Raw genomic sequence first — 22,981 nt, 5'->3', positions numbered from 1 at the left:
CCCTCTGGGGAGGACACCCTCTGGGGAGGACACCCTTTGGGGAGGACACCCTTTGGGGAGGAGGGCGTCCTTGCGAGCTGGGTGAGGGCCCATCTCCTTGTCACGGCCCTCAGGGGGGGCTACCGCCTTCCACAGCGGGGAGCATGCCCCACCTCCGCTGGAGCTGGGACATACAGACACACAGACACACGGTCACACCCCAGCCTTCTCCCCACGGCCCCACAGCCCGCCCCGGGAAGCTCAGCGGGGGCAGGCGCGGAGGCCCGGCCCCTCCCGGCGCAGCGCGGCCGTCTCGGGGCGGGCCCGGGCGCGGGGGCGGGGAGGCGGCGGGGCGGGGAGGCCGCGGCGCGCGGGCCCATTTCAGCGGCGGCGGCGGCGAGCGGCGGGAGCGGCGCTATGGCTGGGTGGGCGCTGTGGGCCGCGGCGCTGGTGCTGCTGGCGGCGCTGCCCGCGGCGCTGCGGGCCGACACGCCGGCCAACTGCTCCTTCGCCGACCTGCTGGGCGCCTGGGAGCTCCGCGTCTGGCGGGGCGGCGGCCGCCACGGCAACTGCTCGCAGGCGGGTGAGACCGCGGCGGCCCTGCTCTGTTCCCCTTCCCCAGGGCCCGCGGAGCCCCGGCGTCGGCCCTGCCCGGCCTCGCTGCGGGGGGTGTGTGTGGGGGGGTGTGTGTCCCTGTGAGCCTGAGGGAGGAGTGGGGCGGGGAGCGGCTGCTCCGTGCCGTGAGGCACTAAAACCGAAACATAGCGGGGAAGCGGGTGCCCGCCTCGGTTGTAGCGGGCCCCCCCAGCAGCGGGTGGGACCTGCGCTGCCGGCTTTCCTGCGGAGCTCCCTGCCGGGCTTAAGGCAGAAAAAGGCTAATTTGAATTAAGCAGCGTGAAGCACTCGTGTTAGTCTGGCTCTGGGTGACTGCTGCGGGCAGTGCTATTACTCTTCCACTTCAGTTTTCTGAGGTTTTTTGTTTGTTTCGATTTGGACTCAACTAGGCCTCTCTGTGAGCACCACCGGCTCATGCCGGTTCGCTTCTTCCTTCCTCACAGCCCGCAGATACCATCCTTCAGCTCAGGCTGTCCTGAAAGTGGCTATTCCCAGCAGCAAAGCTGGTTGTGCTCCAGGGTCACACCTAGCCAGCTCCTGGGAGGCTGCTGGCTGGGAGAGCTTGCTGCCTAGGGACCCTGGTGGCATCTGGAGAAATAGAAAGATCACTTCACTTGAGGGGGTAGTAGTAGTGGGGAGTTACTTAATTATTGTATGTCAGTATTATTTAAAAAACAGTAGATACTTCACGTTTTTCTAAATCATCTGCTTTTTGGTCAGATGAGGCAAGTGGCAGTAGGAGCAGTGGAAGTGAGGTGAGTGGTGGAGGGAGTCCGAGCACTGGTGTGAAGGAGCCTGGGGTGGCTGATACCTCATCCCAGATGTTTTAGGGGAAGATTTGTCATTGCAGACACAGTGCCTGAGTGCCACAGCATCTGAGTCCTGTGTAGCAAGTTACACTTAAATAAGCTGATGTTTCCTGGTAGCAGCTCCTTGGTGCTGCTGCTAATTATATGTGCAAATACTGACCAGCAGTGGGAAAAAATGTGCATGTAGACCCACTGACAGGTAAGTGAAATCCCTGAAGTGTGTTTGCGTGATGCCTTTTTGCAGAAGACTGTATTCAACAAGTGTATTTTAGCATCTTTTGGAATAAAATAAATGTTACAACATTCTTTGTACTAATTTTTGATTTTTAGCTTTTCCCCGCAATAATCATGCAATAATGTTTGTATTTCTTGCAGGGCCTGTGGAAAGAAAGGTGCTTGTGAATCTTCAGAAGGTAGCTGTGGCTCAGGATAGTCTGGGCAACTATGGTTTCTTCACTTTGGTTTACAATCAAGGCTTTGAAATTGTGATAAATGACTACAAGTGGTTTGCATTTTTTAAGGTGAGTTAACTTGGTGTGTTCTGCATCACTGGCTGTTGCTAAAATGGCCTGTAGTTAGACTTCTCTTTAGTCCCCGAGTGCCACGGTTAGGGGGACTTGGTTATCTTTGGCGCTAAGGTTTACCTGGATTACCAGATACAGGACTTTTTTAACATAAGGAAATGGTTTCAGTGTTTGGGTAGGGAGCAGAGGGGAGGGAAGAGGTGTTTATATTTCATGGTGGGCATTATCTGAAAAATCTGTTACAGATGCTGCTGCTTTCCTTTCTGGGGATGCTTAAAGCAATTGAAGGCCTTCATGAAGCTAACTCTCCTGGTAGCCTGGAAATTTTTTTCAGGTTTTTTCAGACAACATGGATCCAAGTGAAATAGCAAACATGATTGCTTTTATCTTTCCTTAAATATGTTCTCAAATGCATGAAAACTTTAAAACAGCCATCTGTTCTCCTTGCTGGAGGATTTCTAAGATCTTGAAATTTTATTCCAGAATGTTACTTTAATATTTAAGGAACATTTCTGCTGCCTGTAGTTGTTCTTTTGAAGTAATACTGTTATCTCCAGCCTCTGTCAATGAGTTCAGATCAAGCTGAAAACTGTGCTGGTAGGCTGTGGGTAGACAGGAGAAAACCCACTTGCTAAGGAGCACTCTCCTGCTGTCCTGGTGAGTGGCATTATGAATCTGGAGGGTGGCTTGAAGCATTCTCTGCATGATGACTTTGCTACCTGAGAGACAGCTGTTTTGTGGAGCGAGACTGCTCAGTTGGTGAGTGCAGCCCTAGGCAGGAGCAGTGAACACGTTTCTTGGTTGCTTGAGGAAACATGAACTTGTGTTTGGCTTCCGATGAGCTGATAGTAAACACCCAGGCCTTGTCCAAGCATAAAAATCTCTGAACCTTGGCTAGTAGTAAGGAGGGTGAAGAAACGACTTTTGATTTAAATTCTTTCTGGGAGCCATTGTAGATAGTATATTTCACAGCAGCTATTTTCAAGTCAGTGTTTTAAGATGTTAATGAAAGTGAGCGATCCATTCTTCCTGGAGAACTGCAATCCTTACTGAATAGCAATTATGTATGAGGCTCCAATTTAATGCAGCTTCCTCCATGCCGATTGGAATTCTTTAAGTTAAGGGAAGGGGCCTTGTAGGTTGTTTACAAGACTAATGGTGAGGTTGTTTACATGCTCTTTGTTGTGGCCTAACCCCAGTAGGTGGCTAAGCACCATGCAGGGTCCAACTGGTGGGATGGGGGGGAGAGAATCAGAAGGGTAAAAGTGGGAAAACTCGAGGGTTGAGATAAAGGTACTTTAATAGGTAAAGCAAAAGCTGTGTATGCCAGCAAAGCAAAGTAAGGAATTCATTCACTGGTTGCCACCAGCAGGCAGGTGTTTAACAATTTCCAGGGCTTCATCATGCATAACTGTTAGTTAGGAAGGCAGATGCCACAATTCTGAATGGTCTGCATTTCTCCTCCTTTCCTCAGCTTTTATTGCTGAGCATGATGTTCTATGGTATGGAATATCCCTTTGGTCAGTTGGGGTCAGCTATCTCAGCTGTGTCCCCTCCCAATTTCTTGTGCAGCCTCAGCCTACTTGCTGGCGGAGCTGTCTGAGGAGTAGAGGAGGCCTTGACACTCTGTAAGCACTGCTCAGCAGTAACTAAAATTAACTATCTGCCAAAACTAGTGCGCTCTTACAACTGTGAATTTTTAAAGTAGGAATGCTTCTGCATAAGATAGGGTCTTACACTTGAGCAAAAGCAAAGTGTGAGAGAGAAATACCTGATTGACATTCTCTCATCTGTATAAGGTAGTGACACTAAATTGCCATGATGTGCACTCCTTATAGGTTTGGCAGGTGATACAGCAAAAACTACAGACACTGAAGAGTATTCTAACTGGGCAGAATTACTCTGAAACTTCTCAGACAGGGACACCTCTGCAAGCTTCCCTACAGTGGCATGGCCTGCCTCAAAAGTGGCAGGAATTGCTGCCTCCCTGAGGACAGTGGAGCACTGTATGTTGTAGTATAGTCTATGAACTCAGGCTTGAGGTGCCGTCTCTGGCAGGTGGAATTCAGCAGTCATTGCTGGCCTTGGTGGACTCATCTGAGGAGAAAAATAGTTGAACTAGTGGACTGGGAATCCTTAGGCTGGTATTTAACACTTAAATGCAGAGTTGCTTTGCAAGCCAGCAGTTGAAACAAGTCTTGATTATCAAACTAATCCCTGAATGTGAGAAATTTAATTATAGAAACAGTGAGTGGCCTGCTCCGGAATGTAAATGGAGCTGTTAGGCAGTTGAGAGTTCAGAGTTACTGAAGGCTCTACTGCTGCTATCTATACCTTGTGAAATACCTCCCTGGAAGTTGAGCACTAAGTCAAGTGACTGGTAAATGCTCTCCTGTATTCCTCTGTGCTTATGAAAATGTAAATGAATTGATTTGCAAGAGTACTCTTAAACAATGTACCAAAACTGTGTTATAGAATAATTTAGGCCGGAAGGAACTTCTGGAGGTCATCTGAGCCAACTTGCTGCTCAAAACATAGTAAGTTGAATATACACCTGAGCTGTAGCAATGCACAGTGGCTTGCATTTCATGGTCATGAATGTATCTTAGTCCTTTGCAGGCAAATGGATTAATTGGTAGTTTTGCAGTTGCTTTTGGTATTGAGAAATAGCAAGCTTGTTTGGCTCATTGTTCGGTAGTAGGAAATCCATCAGCAAGACATGCTTAAATTAAAGACTTCTTTCCTTAAATATTACAGAGAGAACTAGAGCCCAGTTCAGTTACAGCAGCAAAATTATAGAGAGTGTAAAGGAAACAACAGATTACAAAGATGCAAGTATAATGGCCGAGAAGCACAAGGAAATACCACAGCACTTAGTAAATGCATTTGTTTTGCTGCAGACAACTAGTTGACTTTGTTAGGCAACAACTTGCAATATGTCTATCTGCAAAACTGTTATTTTACAATTCTCAGTGGCGACTTGAGGGGAAGAAGTGGTTCCTTACAAACTGCTCGACCTTGTGACATATTTACATATGAGTATCTGTTTACTTTTAAATCCATAAATATTGCATTACATATGAAATAGAAATAAAAAATATCTAGTCCTGGTATAAATGAAAAATGTGGTTTCTTCTATGAAATGCAGCTAATGCTCTTTTAGGACCTAGTCCATCATCTTCTACTGTAAAGCTTCTAGGGGACAAGTAATACATTCAGCTCAATGCATGTTTAGAGGTTTTTGAAGAATGATTGCCTATTGTTTAAAACATTCCCACCATTTGCACCTGAAAGTAATGTAAACATAGGAGGCTTCATTTGCTTAGTGTTGGTCATAATCTAGAAGCCCTTGGAGAAAATAGGGTAAACTAGAACACTAATTGGTGAGGGCCTTCATCCCTGGAAATGCAGCAAGAGGAAAGCATAAAAGCAATCTCTTGGAATATTGCTTAGCCTTGATTGCTATTGAGCATGTGGAAAGTCATTAGACAAAGTCCCTTTGGAATTCACAGAAAGGAAGAATAATCTTTGGCAGCCTCTTGCTTTGCAGCAAGAAGGTACAGGCTTAATATGGAGTAATTTGCTATTGTTTTTACTAATTGGTAAAATTACTCAGTTTCACTCTGAAATAACCTTCCAATGTGAACACTGTTCTGGAGTTACCGCTTGATTGTGGAATAACTTTTTGGTTCATGGAGCAGTTTGTGGTGGTGGAGCAGCCATAACACAGAAATCCTTGCACATCTCTTTCCATGGCTGTGGGTTTGGGCTTGTCAGGAAAATATTCCTTCCTTACAGGATGCTCATAAATTTCAAGTTCTGTTTATGTTGTGCTAAAGTTAAATTATGTGGCAAAAACACCATCATGGTGACAGGGCAGATAAAGCATCCTGATTTACCTACTATGATGCTTTAACACTTTCTTCATATTTTGCCGCTGAACAGAGAGGATGGAGTTGCTAGGCAAAATGAAGTCAGTATTTAAGTCAATACAGTACTTCACGTGTTTCAAGCATAGAAGTGCAACTGGTGCTAATGGAACTTGCAGTGTATTTCTACTTAATGTTAAAGAATGAAGCTATTAATTACTAATAAAAATGCTGTGGGCTTGTCTAAATGGTGGCTTTATCAGAGCTACTGTACTGTGAATATAGACACAGCCTGTTTAATGATGCATGTTTCAGTGAGGTTTTTAATAGCCTTTTGTTCCTGTGGCTTACTAAACAGACACCCACTAAAATTTTTGTAGGGCCTCACTACCTTTAAGGTATTTGTTCTTTCACCTGGGGACCATGGGGAAATTACTTTCTACACCAAAGAAGTGGGTTGGGTGAGCTTATCAATAAAAATATATATTTTTTCCTCAGTTTGCTTTAATAGCTTAAGTAAAGAAGCTCTAAGTGTTTTATTTCTAACTATTGTTGTACATAGACTTGTCTTTCAAGGCTTGCCAAGTTAAATGCAGCATCCTACTGCATTCTTGTATTCTGCTTCTCACAAGTCGTAGTTACTCTGCCTGGTGTTCGTTGGCAGCACAAAATAACTTGTTGGATTTTATGGGAATGCTCTTGTTCCTTATTTAGTGTATGCTGCTGACATGTCCCTATACTGAACTTGGATGTGAAGTTAGTGTACTGAGTCTTGGCAGAAGCTTAAGCATGTGCTTCTGCTGGATGATGTAAGGATTCTGTAGGGCTATGCAAGATATAAGGCTTTAAAGATTTTTTTTTTTCCTCAAGGGATGGCAAAAGAAATAGGAACAGTATAACAACATAAAAAGCTAGAGTGAGGCTGAAAGGAAGGTTGAGGTTTGATATCTTTGTAGTGTTTATTTAACTTTAAGACTACCACTTTGGAGGCAGGCAGTCTCATAAGATTCTTGCTGTTTGGCCTGTAAGTTAAGTGGTACTACTTCTGACTTTTGAGATGTCCTTTAGCAAAAACCAGAAGTCTGGCATTTTTAATATTAAAACATTAGCACTACTTCAGTAAAAAGAAAGAAATAGATTATAGAATATTCTACTACTCAAGTTATTAATTTTTTCCAGACTGACTTGGTGACATCTCTTACCCTCTCTTCCCCAATGCTCCCAAATTTGGGTAAAACCAAGGACTTCTGTTCTGAAATAGCCAGCCTAGAAAAGTGACAGTGGTTAATGTTTAAATTTCAGAATATTAAAAAATATCTGAATGCATTTTATTCCATGTTGCTAAAATACAAGTGTTAGAGTTGCTAATGCTATTTAATCATCCTGCAAATCAATTGAAAGTTAATTTCTAACCTATCTTAGTTGGGTTTACTTAACTGCTGCTGCTGCTTCCCTAAAGTGTAATCTGAAAGCATAAATCTCTGAATTGCAGAATGTTCCCTAGAGGAAAGAAGATGCATCTGTAGCTGATATTTGACTGCGTTTTGTATTGGGTAGCAAGATGCAGTCGTTTGTTCTGATAATACCATCGTCTGTATTTTTGTACAGTAGGGCATCTGCAAGTCTGCAATCCTGTTCTAATTAAGCACGTGCTTCCCATATTAAAATGCATAGGCACACTTGTAAATTTGATGACAGATGAGTGGTAAGTCTTTTCACCAGGCTTAATGTATAGGGTAGTCCTGCCTCCTGGAACTCGAGTTGGCTTACTGCCTGAACATTGCTTGAATTGAGAACAGCAGATGTAAAAGAGATAGGATGGCAGCCTGTGTACATAGCACTGCTGAATTTCTCTTAAAATGCTGTGCCAAATAAGGTCTCCATCCTTTCTTGCTTTCCTCTTAGGGAGATTAAATTTTTAAAGAAAGCTTTAGACAATTACAATTTTTACCAGGACTAGAATTGAACGTGTGATTAGATTATGTCATGATGATCAACACAGAAAAGACTTTACTAAAAGTATACTGTACCAAAAAGCTTACCTAGGTTTAGGTATCTAATGGCAAGCCTTGAAACTTAGCTACATGAAGCCTTTTAAGGTTAATGTTGGAGTTTCTTGGCTAAATTCTGGCATCAGGCAAAGTTACATGAGTTGTCAGACTTGAGAAGAATATACATTTGAAATAGAATTAAAGCTTAATATTTTCAAACCTCAGAATTCGAACTGTGAATATAGTTTGGGTGCCTTTCTACAGGAGTTGTTCCAGGTTGGTCAGATCACTGGATGGAGTTTACTTAATGCTGCAGATGTGAGCATTGGCTGAAATTATCACATGTGGCATGGCTGCAGTGGTCTTTTTTTATTAACATCTTAAGTCTGCAGAGGAAATGCATGCAGCAGTTGTCCAGCAGTTGCTGGTGGTAACAGTTGTGTGGCTGTTGCCCTCCATGGAGGATGCTGTCCTGGGTTCTGCAGATGTGCTGGGTACTGTGCTGGCAGCTGCAGTTGAGTCTGGCATTGTAATTCGCATCCACCTGAGCCAGTGGTTGTTCATGCAATGGTGCCACACCCCTGTATGACTGTTGGTTGGGCAGGCATACTCATAGTAGGGCCTTTAAAACTGGTACAGTCAGATTTGCTAGATCTAATGAGTCAGAGCCCTTCTCCGGTCTCAGTAAGGAATGCTGCATGTGGGTTTAGCAATGAAATATTGATTGGACGATGTACCTTCTGGTAGTAAGCAGTGGGTGTCATTGTCACAGCACTGATGCCTTTGCTATCACATTTTAGTTCCTCTAACATGTGGCCCATTGGGGAGTTAACTAGGTTGTAGAAATTAAGCATAAGTATTGGGTTTTTTAAAGGTTTCTCAGCCACTTCTCTACATCAGTGGTTGTCAATTAGAAGTCAGACGAAGGGGAAAAGCAAATTGGGACCTTATGGGTATATTTCCATTTCCTAGCTGAAAATGGCTTTTGGAGTTCAAATTCCCTTTATCCAGATGCCACTAATAGGCTATAGTCTCAAAGTCTCCATGTCCCCTTTTTAAAGCCACTTCAGAAGTAGTACATTATCTGCCAGTCTACAAAAAGATAGCTGCAGAGGACTTGAATTGCTTAATTTTAGGCTTCTACACAGACTGTCTGAAACTGTTTTTTTGTCTCTTGTCTATCTTGAAACATTGCCACTGACTGTCCCCACACCCTCTTCTTAGTTTTGTTGGTATGTTTGAACTGAGAGAACCACATCAAACTTGTTAAATTCACTTCCCTGAAAAATAAGTTGCACAAATGGTGTGAATACTATTCTGGTTATCTAAATTTATTGCTTTTTTTAAGATGTAGTCTCCAAAAAAGGGAGAGGGATTTCTAGGGGAAACAAACAACCAAAAAAGGCAAGTTGTCATTTCAATTTGCTAATTAGCAGATAACTCATTACCTTTTTTCTGTGGAGATAAGTCCCAAATCTGTTCCACTTGTTACAATTCAATATAATTCTCCATGCTAGGCAAGACCTACATCTGAACATTGCAGGAAGCAGGCCTTCTCCTTGAATATTCTTCCAAGTATTCAGTTTGAAGGCCTGTACTTACCAAGAATGGTCATGCTTAGTCTTGTTTTGATCTGTGGCAGCTTTTAGATAGACAAGACAGGTAGGTATTAATTTACACTATCATGCAGAGCCAAATAAAGCACTCTTACAGTAACTTATTGATGTAAAGTCAATAACTTGTTGCTTTTGGTAGCGTCTGGATTTCTAGCAATGCTGTTCTGAAGCAGGTGTGTCTCCAAAGCTATCTCTGGACCTTGCCCTTGGTATTTGGGCAAGGGTAGTTATTTCCCATATTGCACAATCTTGCACAGTAAGGTAGGATGAATAGAACAAGGTAACAGATCAACCTTCTACTGCCCCCATCCTGCACCAGTCAGCAAACACGTTTGCCTTGCTAGACAACCAAGGGTGTAGATGTGATGCCTCTGCAACCTCTGAACTGGGGACAATGCAAATTCCCATTGTTCTAAAACAGTCAGAGGATTAACCTTTAATTTTATCCTTCTGACTGAGAAACTTAAGTATTTCACCATTTGTTTTCCTTCAGATTCCCCACAGAGCCTTGACACAGTCACAAACCTCCCAGTCTCTTTATTTACTGTTTTCCATCTTGAGGCATTTCCATCACTGGAAGTCACCACCTTCTTCAGTGAAGAGGCTGAGCAAGCATTTTGTTGAAGCATTAGTACAGGGATTTTGTAGCTTTGTACATGTGCAACTCAAATGGGATGGGTTTAATAAAGTGTTCTTGGACTAGGAAACTTGGATTCCATTTAAGTGATTTGTGTGATTAGAAGAGTCAAGTGAAAGCTTTTGTTGCATGGGGTTTTAAGGCTCCTGTGTAGCTTATACAAAACAGACTTTAATCTTAAGAGATGAGTAAAGATCCCCCCTGCCCAGGACATCTGCTGTCAAAGAATTGCTAATCTGGGAAACTTACATGCAGCTGGGCAAAGTGCTAACTGTTGTATGAAGACACATTTTACCGAATAGATTAACTTACTACTCCACTTCAGTGGTAAAATGAAGACTTGTGTGGCTGAATAAGGAATTATTAGGACTTGGGACTTGAGGCTTTAGTAACGTTCCCCTCACTGCCAACTTCAAATGAATTGCTCTCAATGGATCATAATTTCTTATTGTCTCATTTTGATAGTTTAGGTGAAATTGTTTCTTGATGCTCTTCCACCACAGCTCAAACTTAAAGCAGTTGCATGAAGTCTCATCTTCGGTTCTGACTTCTAAAACAGAAATGCTGTAGCACAGCTCTTCCTGAGAGGTTACTGGGTGAGAAACTTGCCATCCTCCCTGTGTTTACTTTTCAGGCTGTCATGAGTCTTAGTTTGAGATGAAACTTTTGCAGAAGCCCAGGTTTGGTTTGACTAGTTACATATTTGGTGCAAGAAACCACAGGGCCTTGAAGAGAAGGATAAGTACTAAGAGGTCTTTTAGATTTTTCCTAGAAAGTAACTGTTGAACCCAAACAACTAACACCTGTTAGTTGATATTGATATTGTTGTTAAAAGTGCAAGTCATAACCTGTTTGTCTTCCTCTAGCAATTTGATAAAGATCAGTTTCTTTCATCTACTTAACCTTTTCTTGATGCTTCTTTGTCTTGAAATCAAACATGATGCTGGTTGATCTGGAATATATGTCATCCGCTTCCTCTGAAACACAGGCAAAAACCAGCTGGGTGGGTAGGGACTACTGCTGTGCTAACAAATGCATCTACTCAAAACAAGCATTACCTCTTCACATGCATAACCTCTTCACGTTACAGTACAAAAAGGAAGGCCAGAATGTAACCAGCTACTGTAATGAGACTCTACCAGGATGGGTACATGATGTACTTGGGCACAATTGGGCTTGTTTCAGTGGACAGAAGATTTCTTCATCTTCCTCAGATGTTCACATAAATGATCTACCTCTCCGGAAGCCCAGAGGAAGGTAAGCAACAGATAAGTGACCTTTTACTGGAATAAAACAATTGGTAACTGTGCTCCACATTTCAGATAAAACCATTTGGACCAATTATGTGACTGAGGGCAAAGTTAATTCCAGTGATAATGTTGGGAATAAACCTGAATGCACAGACAGAGGAGGGTATGCCTGTCCCATCACACGCTTTCTCCTTCAGTCTGTGGTGAAGCCCAATTACAAAATTGGCATGTCTAAAGAAGGTGATTGTAGCCTTCTAGTTAGTGTCTCAAATTTCAAAAGCCTTTCTTTGATTCAGTAATTTCATGTTTCTTCAACTCTGGAAGTGTCTTCTGGTAGGTATTGATGAAAGTCTTTTCCATATTCAGTTTAGAGAACGCATTTACTTTTCAATCCCAGTCCTTTTCCTGCTGTTTTATTTGGTTGCTTTTGTTTGCAGACTTTCAAGCAGACGTTATGTGCACAACTTTGACTTTGTAAATGCTATCAATGCTCGACAGAAGTCCTGGAGAGCAACAAGATACAAGGAGTATGAGAACTTTGCTCTGGAAGAACTAACTGGAAGAGCTGGGGGTCTCTATTCCAGAGCTCCAAGGTACTAAGGCCTTTTGTTTTGCCATAAACCCTACTGCTGTGAAGAATCTGCTTGTATTTGTCCTGACTCTTCCTAGCTGTGTTTTGGCTGGTAGTTCAGATGTTTAATCAAGTTTCAAGGCCTTCCAGCTCATATTCATGGAGTGCCACCATATTTCTTCATTTGAATGATTATTCTGAGCATCTGTTGTCTCAACTACTTGAGACAAATGGGGTCATCTGCCCTTCAACCTTGCTAGTAACTTGCTGCTGAATTCATATGTGCAGGGAAGAAGTGGGAACAGTCTCGGTTGTCATCTCTCTCCTGTTTACCCATCAGCTGCTTGCCATAGTCATGAAGTTCTGCTAGTTAATAATTGCAATTAAAAAGCAGTGAACCGCATTCTGCTATTAAACATGAATAATGATCTTCTGAGGGAATTCTCTGGTTACTTTGACAATTTGCTATGCCTGCAGCCAGGATCCTGTAACAGGAGTAGAGCATCTCAGTGAAGAAGCATGAAGTAGCCCTGCAAGTGCCCTCAGGGTTTTGCTGATCACATGGCAGAGGGTGGTAATGGGGATGGATGCATGGTCCTCTACATGAATTTGAGAATTAGAGTTCTTTGGTCTGAAGATTCCCTACTTTACAGCTGTTTTACCTTCTTTGTATTTATGCTTTTTCCACTCTGGTAACTGCTGTGGGTAGGAATGCTACTTACTTTTCCAAACTGTGGCAACTGTATGTTTGTAGAATGTCCTCCTATACAATAAAAATCCTGATTTGCATGGGAGTATCATGCAGATTATCATGGTTTCATCCTATAGACAGAAGTCTCCTTGTAGATGGTCTTAAATACAGCAACCTATTTGGAAGCCTGTTGCACCATGTAGGTCCATGACAGTATTTTGTTGGCCCTCTCATGTTTTCAGAACAGACTCCAGTGTCTGGTGTTTGTGAATGGCACTTGATGCATGACTTACAGGACAAGCATCAGGGTATGTGAAAGCTGAATGCAGGAAGCTCTTGGCTTGCTGATATATGAGCATCACTTGGCTGCAAGTGGTAGATGAGGCCAAGTTCCATTCAGTACTTCTTCAACGGTCACAGTAAAAACTTGCTCCAGGGAAGTCTCTGGGGCAAGTGGGACTGCTGTTATTGAAGTCTTGATGTAAGCCATGTCTGTGTCTGCAATTAAACAGTCTGTAGTTGCTGTGAGCATATGCTGCCAAGGCAAGGTGCCTTCTGCAGTGAGATAATCTACATACCTTTTGATGGCAGAGATGTAAAATAGCTGTTCCAGAGCTGTGTTGCTACGGTCACTGAGAGTTACCTCAGCACTTCAGATTGGTTCAGAAGTATTTGACCTCACCAGCTTGTGGATAGTTCATAATATAGTTCCCTCAGGGAGGGATTTGAGTCGGTCTTGCATCCTGCTGAAACTAATCTCTTGAGATTGATACCCACTCAGCTTAGACGGAGACTATTTCAAATTGCTTAGCGTGAAGTAAGTGCAACTAGTAGAAGCCAGAAGATGACAACTGAGCATTACGTGATTGTTTCCTTGCCTAGAGTGTTGTGTTACTTAGAAGGATTTTTCTTCTCTTTAGACTGAAGCCTGCACCTCTAACACCTGAGTTACTCAAAAAAGTTTCAAGTTTACCAGAATCCTGGGACTGGAGAAATGTGAATGGTGTCAATTATGTCAGCCCTGTTCGGAATCAAGGTAAAAACCCAAAAATAATCAAAACTCTGATATGCTCTAGAGCTCCTTTGATGTACTTCGTAATTTGCTGTTAACAAGAAGGTTTTGTCTAGTGTCTTGCAGTTGACAGATTGCACCCTTAACTATGAATAACCTGCAGAAACTGGGTGGAGTCCTGGCTGACAGCGCTGTGCCAAAATAGAAGGTGGTACTGGCTTATCCAAACAGTAGTGTCTCTTGCTGGAGTGAAAGCCAATTAACCACAGTGCCCTGCATAAAGACAGCTGTCAAGCTTTGTCCAAACAGTCTCAGTCACGGTTTTCTGCACGCTGACAGAACTGATGTACGTTTAAGTCTTTCCCTCATTCCTGCTGATGGCAAATTATCATGCAGTTTTAATGAATAAAACCATGAAAATGGTTTATCCTGCCTCCAAATCTTACCACTTTAGGAGTTACTTAAATGGCTTGTTGCAAGAAGAGGTGTCAGTCACTATCAAAACCGTGGACACCGATAAATATAGAATGCTTGTAAAAACTATTTTTTTCTTTGCCCCTGTGAATAGGAAGTATTTAGCTCAAAGTAGACTTAAAAGGATACTATTCTGGTATATCTTTATTTTATAGGGAATACTTTTATAGCACTGTGGTGTGAGATACCAGAATTAGATCATTACATACTGAAGGCCAGGATTGACCTCAGTTAATGTGTCCCTTCCCTGCTCTGCCATTTCCAAATCAATTAGCATCTGCTGGTAGCTATCTGGTTGCAACTTCAAGGGGAAGGGAACATAACATTAGTGTGGTGGGGATCACTTAAATCACTGGTCCCTCACTTTTGGCTTAGTTCTGTGAAATTCAGCCAGCTGGACTCCTGGTAGCAGGAGAAGCATAGGAAGACTTGTGAGAGGTCTAGCTCACGAGCTGACACGTGGCATCACTGAAAGATGGCAACAGGAAATGATGCGGTCTTATGTAGGTGCAAGTCCTGTACTTTCTCCTGGTGTGAACTGTGAATATCCCAAGGGCTCTTTTACCTTCTAAACAGTTGAATGCTTGGTCCCAAACTTACCCTTTCTCCATTGTGTTGCTTCAGAGTTTCTCTAAATGAGAACTAGTCTGTTGCTTCCAATAATAGAGCTGACTACACTTTTCCTGTAATCTGAGAATCCATGCTGAGTTTGTTAAATTTCTGTGAAATATGCATTCTGCTCCATTAAATAAGAATTTTGGCTTTCAGAAAAAAGCGTAAAACAAAACCTTCAAAAGACGACCTTGTGCAAAATAGTACTGACGTACAAGCTACCATAAGTGAGACTTAATTTGTATGAATTTCTGAGGCACTGGATATCAGTGCTTCATTAAAATGAGGGTATTAGAAAGTCTTAGTTGTGTATCATTAAGATTATTACATGACTAATTAGAAGATGCCATGGGGGAGAAGGCTGCAAGCAAGTAAGATGCTAGTTGTCTGGCACATGCAGAGAGTATTGTATGAATTACAAGATCATGGCTTCCCAGATCTCGCATGCTTGTGGAGTCACTGCTCTTTACCTAAGGAGAAAAAATACAGCATCTGAAGTGGACAAGATGTGCATTCTCTGTAGAATACCTTGAGACATGGCAGGCTTCATGCAACTGCAGTTGTCTTGGACTGTAATATTTACTGCCAGCATGTTGGCATCCCTGCTAGTATTTACTATAGTCAAGAAAGTAAAGGTTGAGTTCTCAGGTTGTTTATAGAGCAGTAATTGCATCTTTGAGCCAAGAGATGTCATCTTTGAAGATAGCCCTATCATTGCCTGTTGTCAACTTTACGGGGGCAGAAGAGGGGGACCTACAGATTTCATTAGCCTTAGAGTGCAGTTCCAATTTCTTGCTGACTTCTTTCTGCAAGCTTTTTCTGCAGATCAAAGTAGGTGAAAAGCCTGGTCAGCTGATTCTTCACTAGGTGTGCTGTGTCACCTCCTTACTCCTCATAATGTAACAGCCCTTTGCAGTAGGATGAGTGCAATCTGATGTGGCTGAAGCTCTAATTGACTCTGGAAGAGAATTTGTGGGAAGTCTCAGAAAAGCATCTACTCTTGCAGCTCTGTTGGCTCTCTGCTGATACAGCGTGGTTGTCATGCTGTGGGCCTCACAAATACCACTGTGGTAGCCGAAAATTTAGCAACCACCCCAACAGACTTTGGACTGAAATCTTTGCATTAATTGTATTTTTTACACTTTTGCACACAAAATGCAACGAAGTGTTCCGCAGTGTGGCCCATCTCGGATGCTGTGACTGTACAATGTGTGGGAGGCACCTTTCACTGCTTTATTTTGCCCTGCTGGGCAAAGACCCTTCACGTTCAGTCTGATTTTTGCCCCTTCTCTTCACAGATACGTCTAACTGAGTGAAGGTGCAATTTCACAAAGTCTTGCTTTTGTAATAGCTCTGCTTTTATACACCTACACAGTTCAGGAGAAAGTATTTTGTTTTGTTCCTCAAGCCTCCCTCCTTTTCATAGCTCTGCAATATTTGACTTTCCTACTGTCAGGAAACAAAAGGAAATTGAGCACCTTGGTGACAATCAGTAGATAAAATAGGACCTTATCCAAGTAATTGTCCTTCCCTGTGATGCTTGTCATTCCACTTCCAAAGGTTTTTAATGTGTTACGGGAAACTCGTAGGGAGTGAAGAGGCCTAAAACTAGAAGCAATACTAAATTTTGGTGCAAAGTAAGGAGATTTAACTCTCTGCCAGGAAGCAGAAGGGAAATTAAGGTGCCTCTGAAAAGCCAGCGTAAATACTTTACATGCCCTTGGGAAGTAAGGGGAGCTGGCATGAATCCACTGTGTCAAACCTGCTACTTATACCACTAGACTCTCAAAAGTCAGTTATTTTAGAGGTAACTCTAGAGGTGGAACACTTTTTTCAACTGGAAATTACAGCATTAAATCCATTGATAGGTTGAAATAATCTAGAACACTATTGTCACCATTCACTTAAAATAGTTCATTGCCCCTTAGTATATGTACTCCATAAAGGGTTATAGTCTGAGGCAGTAGGTTATGAGCCTTCTCAGCCCTGCTAAAGTCATCCCTGGAAGTTCGTTCTGAAGGAATAGCATAGCTTTTAAATGATACTACTGAAAAACACTGAAGAGCAATATATTGTCTCTTATTCCGGAATAAGCTCAGAATTCCTTCAAAAGTTAGAATTGTTTTTTGAATTGCATGCTTAAAAGCTAAATGTGTAATTAAAGTTTTTGCTCTATCAGCATTCAAGTTCTAATCACTGTCTTGGTAGGGTTTCACTCTTTTCAGTGGACTCCAGCAATAGTTGTGCCTGAATGCGGGTGACTTGCCTTGTTTATGTTGCTGACTGCTCTTTGTGGTTCCTTTTTCTTCAGGATCATGTGGCAGCTGTTATGCATTTTCCTCCATGGGCATGCTGGAAGCAAGAATACGTATCCTCACAAACAACACTCAGAAACCGATCTTTAGTCCTCAGCAGGTTGTGTCTTGCAGCCAGTATTCTCAGGGTAAGTACACTGGTGTAGACAAAGATGACTATGAGTAATGATAATGCTGCAGAAGGCATCTGTACATTAAAAACTTCCATGCCTTCCCCATCACCCGTGATTTAGTTTTTTCATGAAGTATCTGGCAGGCTATACTTTATAGTACTTTTTTTGAAAGACTGTAGAAAATGTTCCAGAGCTGTCAGCCCACCTTACTGTAGGGATGGGATTGAACCAGGAGTAGGTGGCCTCATGCTCAGGATGTTGTTGGATTTCTAGGTAGATCTGCCTGGGAGATAGGGAATATCTAAGGAGTAGGGCTAAAAATACAGCTAAATTGCAATGCATGCCTAGAAAGAGTGGAACTAAATATCCTCCTAAAAGCATATTCAGAGGGAGGGGGAGATGAGCAAAAGCAGTGACTAAAGCTTTCTAAAGGACAGTACCTGTGTTAGGACAGGTCTTTTTACTGCATCTTCCTGATGGGGAGGGGAGTGTCAGGAGCAATTGGATGAGAAGGTGATCCATGTGTTAGTGTTCCCAGTATAGCTCCCACTGATGAGAATCTTTGTCTGGCGTGTTTCAGAAAGCTAGCTATAGCTAACTGGAATACTAGGGTAGTCTGGGTCACTCCAGTTTGTGTTCAATACTGTATCTAAAAGTATTCCAAAAGATTTGATTAGGAGAGTCTCCCACCTCAAATAACTCTCCAAGGAATTAAGCAGATATGTTTTTGTTTAGGTTGTGATGGTGGCTTCCCATACCTCATTGCTGGAAAGTATGTCCAAGACTTTGGTGTGGTGGAAGAGGACTGCTTCCCTTACACAGCCCAAGATTCTCCGTGCACTTTCAAGCGCAGCTGTTACCACTACTACACTTCTGAATACCAGTATGTTGGTGGTTTCTATGGAGGCTGCAATGAAGCCCTGATGAAACTCGAGCTTGTTCTGCGTGGGCCAATGGCTGTTGCCTTTGAGGTTTATAGTGATTTCATGCTTTACAAAGAGGGGATCTACCATCACACTGGGCTGCAGGATGACTTCAATCCTTTTGAACTGACCAATCATGCTGTCTTGCTGGTGGGCTATGGTACAGACCCAAAAAGTGGTGAGAAGTTCTGGATTGTGAAGAACAGCTGGGGTACCTCGTGGGGAGAAGACGGATACTTCAGAATCCGCCGTGGCACTGATGAATGTGCGATTGAAAGCATTGCAGTGTCTGCAACTCCTATTCCAAAATTATAAATGCAGAGGTCTTCATTCATCCAGTGCCTTGTCCCCAGCCATAAAAACATACTGATTGTTCGAAACTGCAGTTAAAATCTGTCCCCTAGCTTGAACAGGGGAGCATTAAAGAAATTTTCCAGAACAGAGTGAACCGTTTCCCTCGGTGAGAGGATGAACACTGTTAGCTCTGCTCCGTGCACTGAAGGCTTCCTCTCAAGTCTGACAGTAGTTCACCTAGAATGCAATGGCTGCTTTGGTAACAGTGGTGTAGTTATTCATCGCTGGATATACATCTTCAGTCACCAGTTGCATTTTCTTCTGTGGACAATCTTGAACTTCAGATCTCAGAGGGAAGCATCTGCTATGATAATCTGTAACTACACTGAAAGGACTGTAGTGCCTTACTTCTCAGAAATCAGGAAGTCACTGCAATTTAGAACATAAGTGTGTATTGGGGAGGGAGTAGGCAATTATACTGATTAAAAGGAAATTTTAAAGCTTTAAGTGTCCTGCAAAAACTGCATGTCAAACCCTTATGACAATAAAAATCAATTCTACATTTCAGGCTGTTACTAAATGTTCCAGTTCTGGATTTTATTGCTGTGCTTTGCAATTGATCATCTCAAAGTTCAATAAAAATTACCCCACTCCTCCAGGAGTTTGTACCTGTGGAAGTAGTTGGTTCTTTATCTCAGTGACCTGTCTTAAGTTTTCAACTTCCTGTCAAGAACTTCTTACTGTAGCAGGATCTAAACTGATGGGGAAGAAGGATGAGGGGGGGAGGAACTAGGGAGGAACTAGGAATCATCCACCTGAGGCCAAGATTCTCACAGCAGCATCAGGCAAGGTTGTCCAGGTGTCTAGTAGTCCTTGCTGTGGATATGAGACAATTTATTAAGGAAACTGGCTAATTCTCCAGTAATCCTGCTTAAGTCCTCTGTGTTAATCTGTTTCCCTATTCCTTTCAAATAGTCAAGGTAGAGAAATGGGGGGGGGGGGATTGCAACACTTGGAATTAACCATTTCTTTCTAGATGAAAGTCAGCTGCAACACAGTACTTGGTTAATGCAGCACTGGTCTTTCCTGTTCTTCATGAGTAAATAGTGGCTTAGGGGTGAGTCCCAGTTTCGTGGGTAGAAGATGACTTCTTTGGTAATATTCTGTTAAAATAATATGTGGTCAAAGTAGTTTGTATTTTGTATATAAAAATACGATTTTTTTTAGGGTGCAGGGAAATTTATAAAATAGAGAAAAATGGAATGGTTGTTTATAACCAAAATATCCTATTTAAGTTTTAATTCAGTAGCAGAATTTCACAAGAACTGCTCGACTCTAGTTTGCTCAAATGGAGGGGCAGGGGAAGAACAGCTTCATGGCTTTGGCTGTTCTTTTTTTGAACGCCTTGCCAAAAACTGTCAAACCATGTTTGGAAATTTAGACCTTGTGTTTTGGTAGAATTTGAACATGAACCTCTAGAATAGCTTATGTTGTGTATCGGATCACTTTAGCTGAGAGAATTGGAGGGGGGGGAGAGCAGGGCCCTTTCACCTTATTCCTTCCCACTTGGATTATTTGGTGTTGCTCCAGAACAGAGAGTCCCATGAGGACTTAATCCCTTGATAGCAGCTGCAAGTCTCCCACAGATCTGTTTGCCTGAAATACAGAACCAAGTCCACAACACCTTTCTTTTTCTTTCACTTCTCCCTCTCTTCCCCCTTCTCCTGTACTCGTGCTTTCCTTGGGGAACATTTTACTGAGGTGGGAGAAGCGATACTGCTTTCCCCTGACAGTGAGTGTGTGTGGTTTGTCGGCTGTGTTACCAGCCATAATAACAGTGTGATAGTTCATTGCTGATGAACGACTCTTAGTAGGTCACCCACTACCCTTTTTCCAGACAATGTTTTGAATTGTGGTAATAAAAAGCTGAAGATTGCTTGAAACAATTGAGGATGGAAGAAATTATCACCTGTGCTTTCATTATAGAAGACAAGACTATGCTGGCTGGAGTGCAATGCCAGCAGCAAGCTTCCTGCTATGCTGATATTACAGCTACACAGCTTGACCTAATTTGGATGACAGCTTCTCTATACATAAGCAGCCATGTTGACACCAACACAAACTCTCATGAGGTGCAGTAGATAGTCATCTTTGTGTAGGTGATCTGCAGGCTTGTCCTGCCACCCGTGAGTGCCTGTGGTTTCACTATGCAGATACAATACATTTTGAATATCCCATTCATTTGGAAGTGTCAGTTCTTAATAAGCAGGAGTTCTCATGAAGTTATGGCTTTTATGGATGTGCTACGTTCTTCGATTTCTTTAACATCTGTAGCACTTGAGAGTAGCCTGAGAATAAGGATATAAAAGCTAGGTATTTCTTACTATTTTTACTCTCCTTCACCCCTTAGGAAATCGACTCATTATCATCAAACTGCTGCTGATGCTTATGGTACTACTAATATAAAAATACTTGCTATTCACTGTGCCTCATACCATGTTAGTCTCATGTGTTTTGAATAAGATTGTGTGTTACTTAGAAATGCCTGTGTCTGTGTCTATCTGTCAGTGCTTGTGTGTGGCACGTGCACTGGTGCTAACGTGAGGATGGGAGAGTAGAGTGGTCTGTCACCATCACCACCTCCAGCGACTGTCATCAGGCATCCTTGTTTGCCTCTGGCTGACTGTGATATGTGAATGTCCCTGCTCTCTGTATTTCAGAGTTGCACAGAGAAACGTCAGTCAGCCTGATGGAGCTAGTGTATGGCCAGCATGACATATTTGGATTCTCATCTTGTATTTGGGATTGCGGGCCAAGTACAGAAAGCACGTTCTGGAGCCAGAGGCTGAAGACCAGCCAGAGCATTTCCTTCCTGCAGGCCAAAAGGGATGGAACTGCAAGAGTTGGTAAACCTTAGAAGTGAGAAGGTACTGCTCCACTTCGTGATGGTGCATTGACAGCTGGCTGAAGATGAGCCAGCAGTGTGCCCAGGTGGCCAAGAAGGCCAACGCCATCCTGGCCTGTATCAGAAACAGTGTGGCCAGCAGGAGCAGGGAGGGGATCGTGCCCCTGTACTTGGCGCTGGTGAGGCCGCACCTCGAATCCTGTGTTCAGTTTTGGGCCCCTCCCTACAAGAAGGACATTGAGGTGCTGGAGCGTGTCCAGAGAAGGGCGACGGAGCTGGTGAGGGGTCTGGAGCACAAGTCTGATGACGAGCGGCTGAGGGAGCTGGGGTTGTTCAGTCTGGAGAAGAGGAGGCTGAGGGGAGACCTCATCGCTCTCTACAACTACCTGAAAGGGGGTTGCAGAGAGGTGGGTGTTGGTCTCTTCTCCCAAGTGATGAGTGACAGGACAAGAGGAAAAGGCCTCAAGTTGCGCCAGGGGAGGTTCAGACTGGATATTAGGAAAAAGTTCTTTACTGAGAGAGTAGTGAAGCATTGGAACAGGCTGCCCAGGGAGGTGGTGGAGTCACCCTCCCTGGAGGTGTTCAAGGAGCGTGTGGATGTGGCATTGTGGGACGTGGCTTGATGGGCATGGTGCTGTGTGGTGTAGGTGGGTTGTGTGGTGGTTTTGGTTTTTTTTTCCTTTTGTTTTTTTTTTTTTTGGTAATGGTTGGACTTGATGATCTTACAGGTCTTTTCCAACCTTAGTGATTCTGTGTGATTCTGTGTGATTCTGTGTGCAGGCTGTGACACAGCTTCACCCGCTGGTATCCTTCCAGCTCCTCAGAAGCTGAGGAGTGGGGCTAAACTTGGCTGTAAGGAGTACAGAAGACTGGAAGTAAACTACTGCCCACAAAATCGACAAAATAGAGAGACATGTGTCTCTGCAACTTCAATTCACCTTTTTTTAAGAGGCTATAGTTTGCTTAGATAGCTTCTACCTATAAATGATGGAGTTATCTGCAGTAGCTTAAAATGGGAAACAAGCTATCACTCAGGAGAATAGTTACAGGTTTGGCAAATACGCCTTGCAGTGAACAAGTAGGGGCCCAATCTATTTAATTTATCAAGGAAGGTTAATAGATAATGTCATGGCTGATACAGAGGGAACAGAGCTGATCATCAGCCTAGCAAACAGAGTTTGGTGTTTTGAAAATGAATACATACAGAGGACAAATAAGCTATAAACAGTGAGCATAATAAAGCCTTAAAATCTATCAAGGGCTGTGGTGGAGTCTCCATTGTTGGAGTTGTGTGATTTTCTAGTTTGAGCACTTTGCCTGGCACAAGAATTGCTCAGGGAATCCTGTGGTTGGTTTATGAAGGCGACCTGGACGGATCATCATGACTCCTTCTTGCTCTGTGATCTGAGAACTTGAAGCACAAGGTGACTTTTAGCTTCCAAAGTTGTCAGTCTAACTTTGCACTGTAAACTGCATATAAAGCGACAGCAGAGACTTTTTCCTAGATTTCTTCAAACTGCGGAAATTGGGACTGGGTAAATTGAGACTTTTATTGGTCCAGGGGTCTTGGGAAGACAGGGAAAACCACAGTGTGCACCAATGGAGCTTATTAAAATAGCAAGCCCTGGAGAATATTATACTTTGATAACTGCCTTTTTTTTTTTTTTTTTTAAATGACCTATACTTCATTCATTGCTTGCCTCTCCATTGCTGGAGGCTTAGAACCAGTTTGTCAAGTGAAGTTAAGACCATTGGACTGCTTTAAAAGGTTCTCCTGCTAA

General features: G+C 42.9%; 1 protein-coding gene across 1 annotated transcript; it reads left to right on the top strand.

Annotated features, from left to right (window-relative positions):
- The first annotated feature begins 396 nt into the window (after positions 1 to 396).
- CTSC (cathepsin C) lies at positions 397 to 18,972 on the top strand. Its single transcript, XM_059819169.1, has 7 exons — positions 397 to 562; positions 1,779 to 1,924; positions 11,131 to 11,297; positions 11,728 to 11,883; positions 13,473 to 13,588; positions 16,962 to 17,093; positions 17,814 to 18,972. Exons 1-7 carry the CDS (start codon positions 397 to 399, stop codon positions 18,314 to 18,316), a joined length of 1,386 nt encoding a protein of 461 aa, XP_059675152.1. The 3' UTR covers positions 18,317 to 18,972.
- Positions 18,973 to 22,981: the final 4,009 nt, after the last annotated feature.

This window comes from Gavia stellata, chromosome 1, assembly GCF_030936135.1.
Source record: "Gavia stellata isolate bGavSte3 chromosome 1, bGavSte3.hap2, whole genome shotgun sequence".
Lineage (NCBI taxonomy): Eukaryota > Metazoa > Chordata > Aves > Gaviiformes > Gaviidae > Gavia > Gavia stellata.
This window is presented reverse-complemented; position numbering and strand designations above follow the sequence as displayed.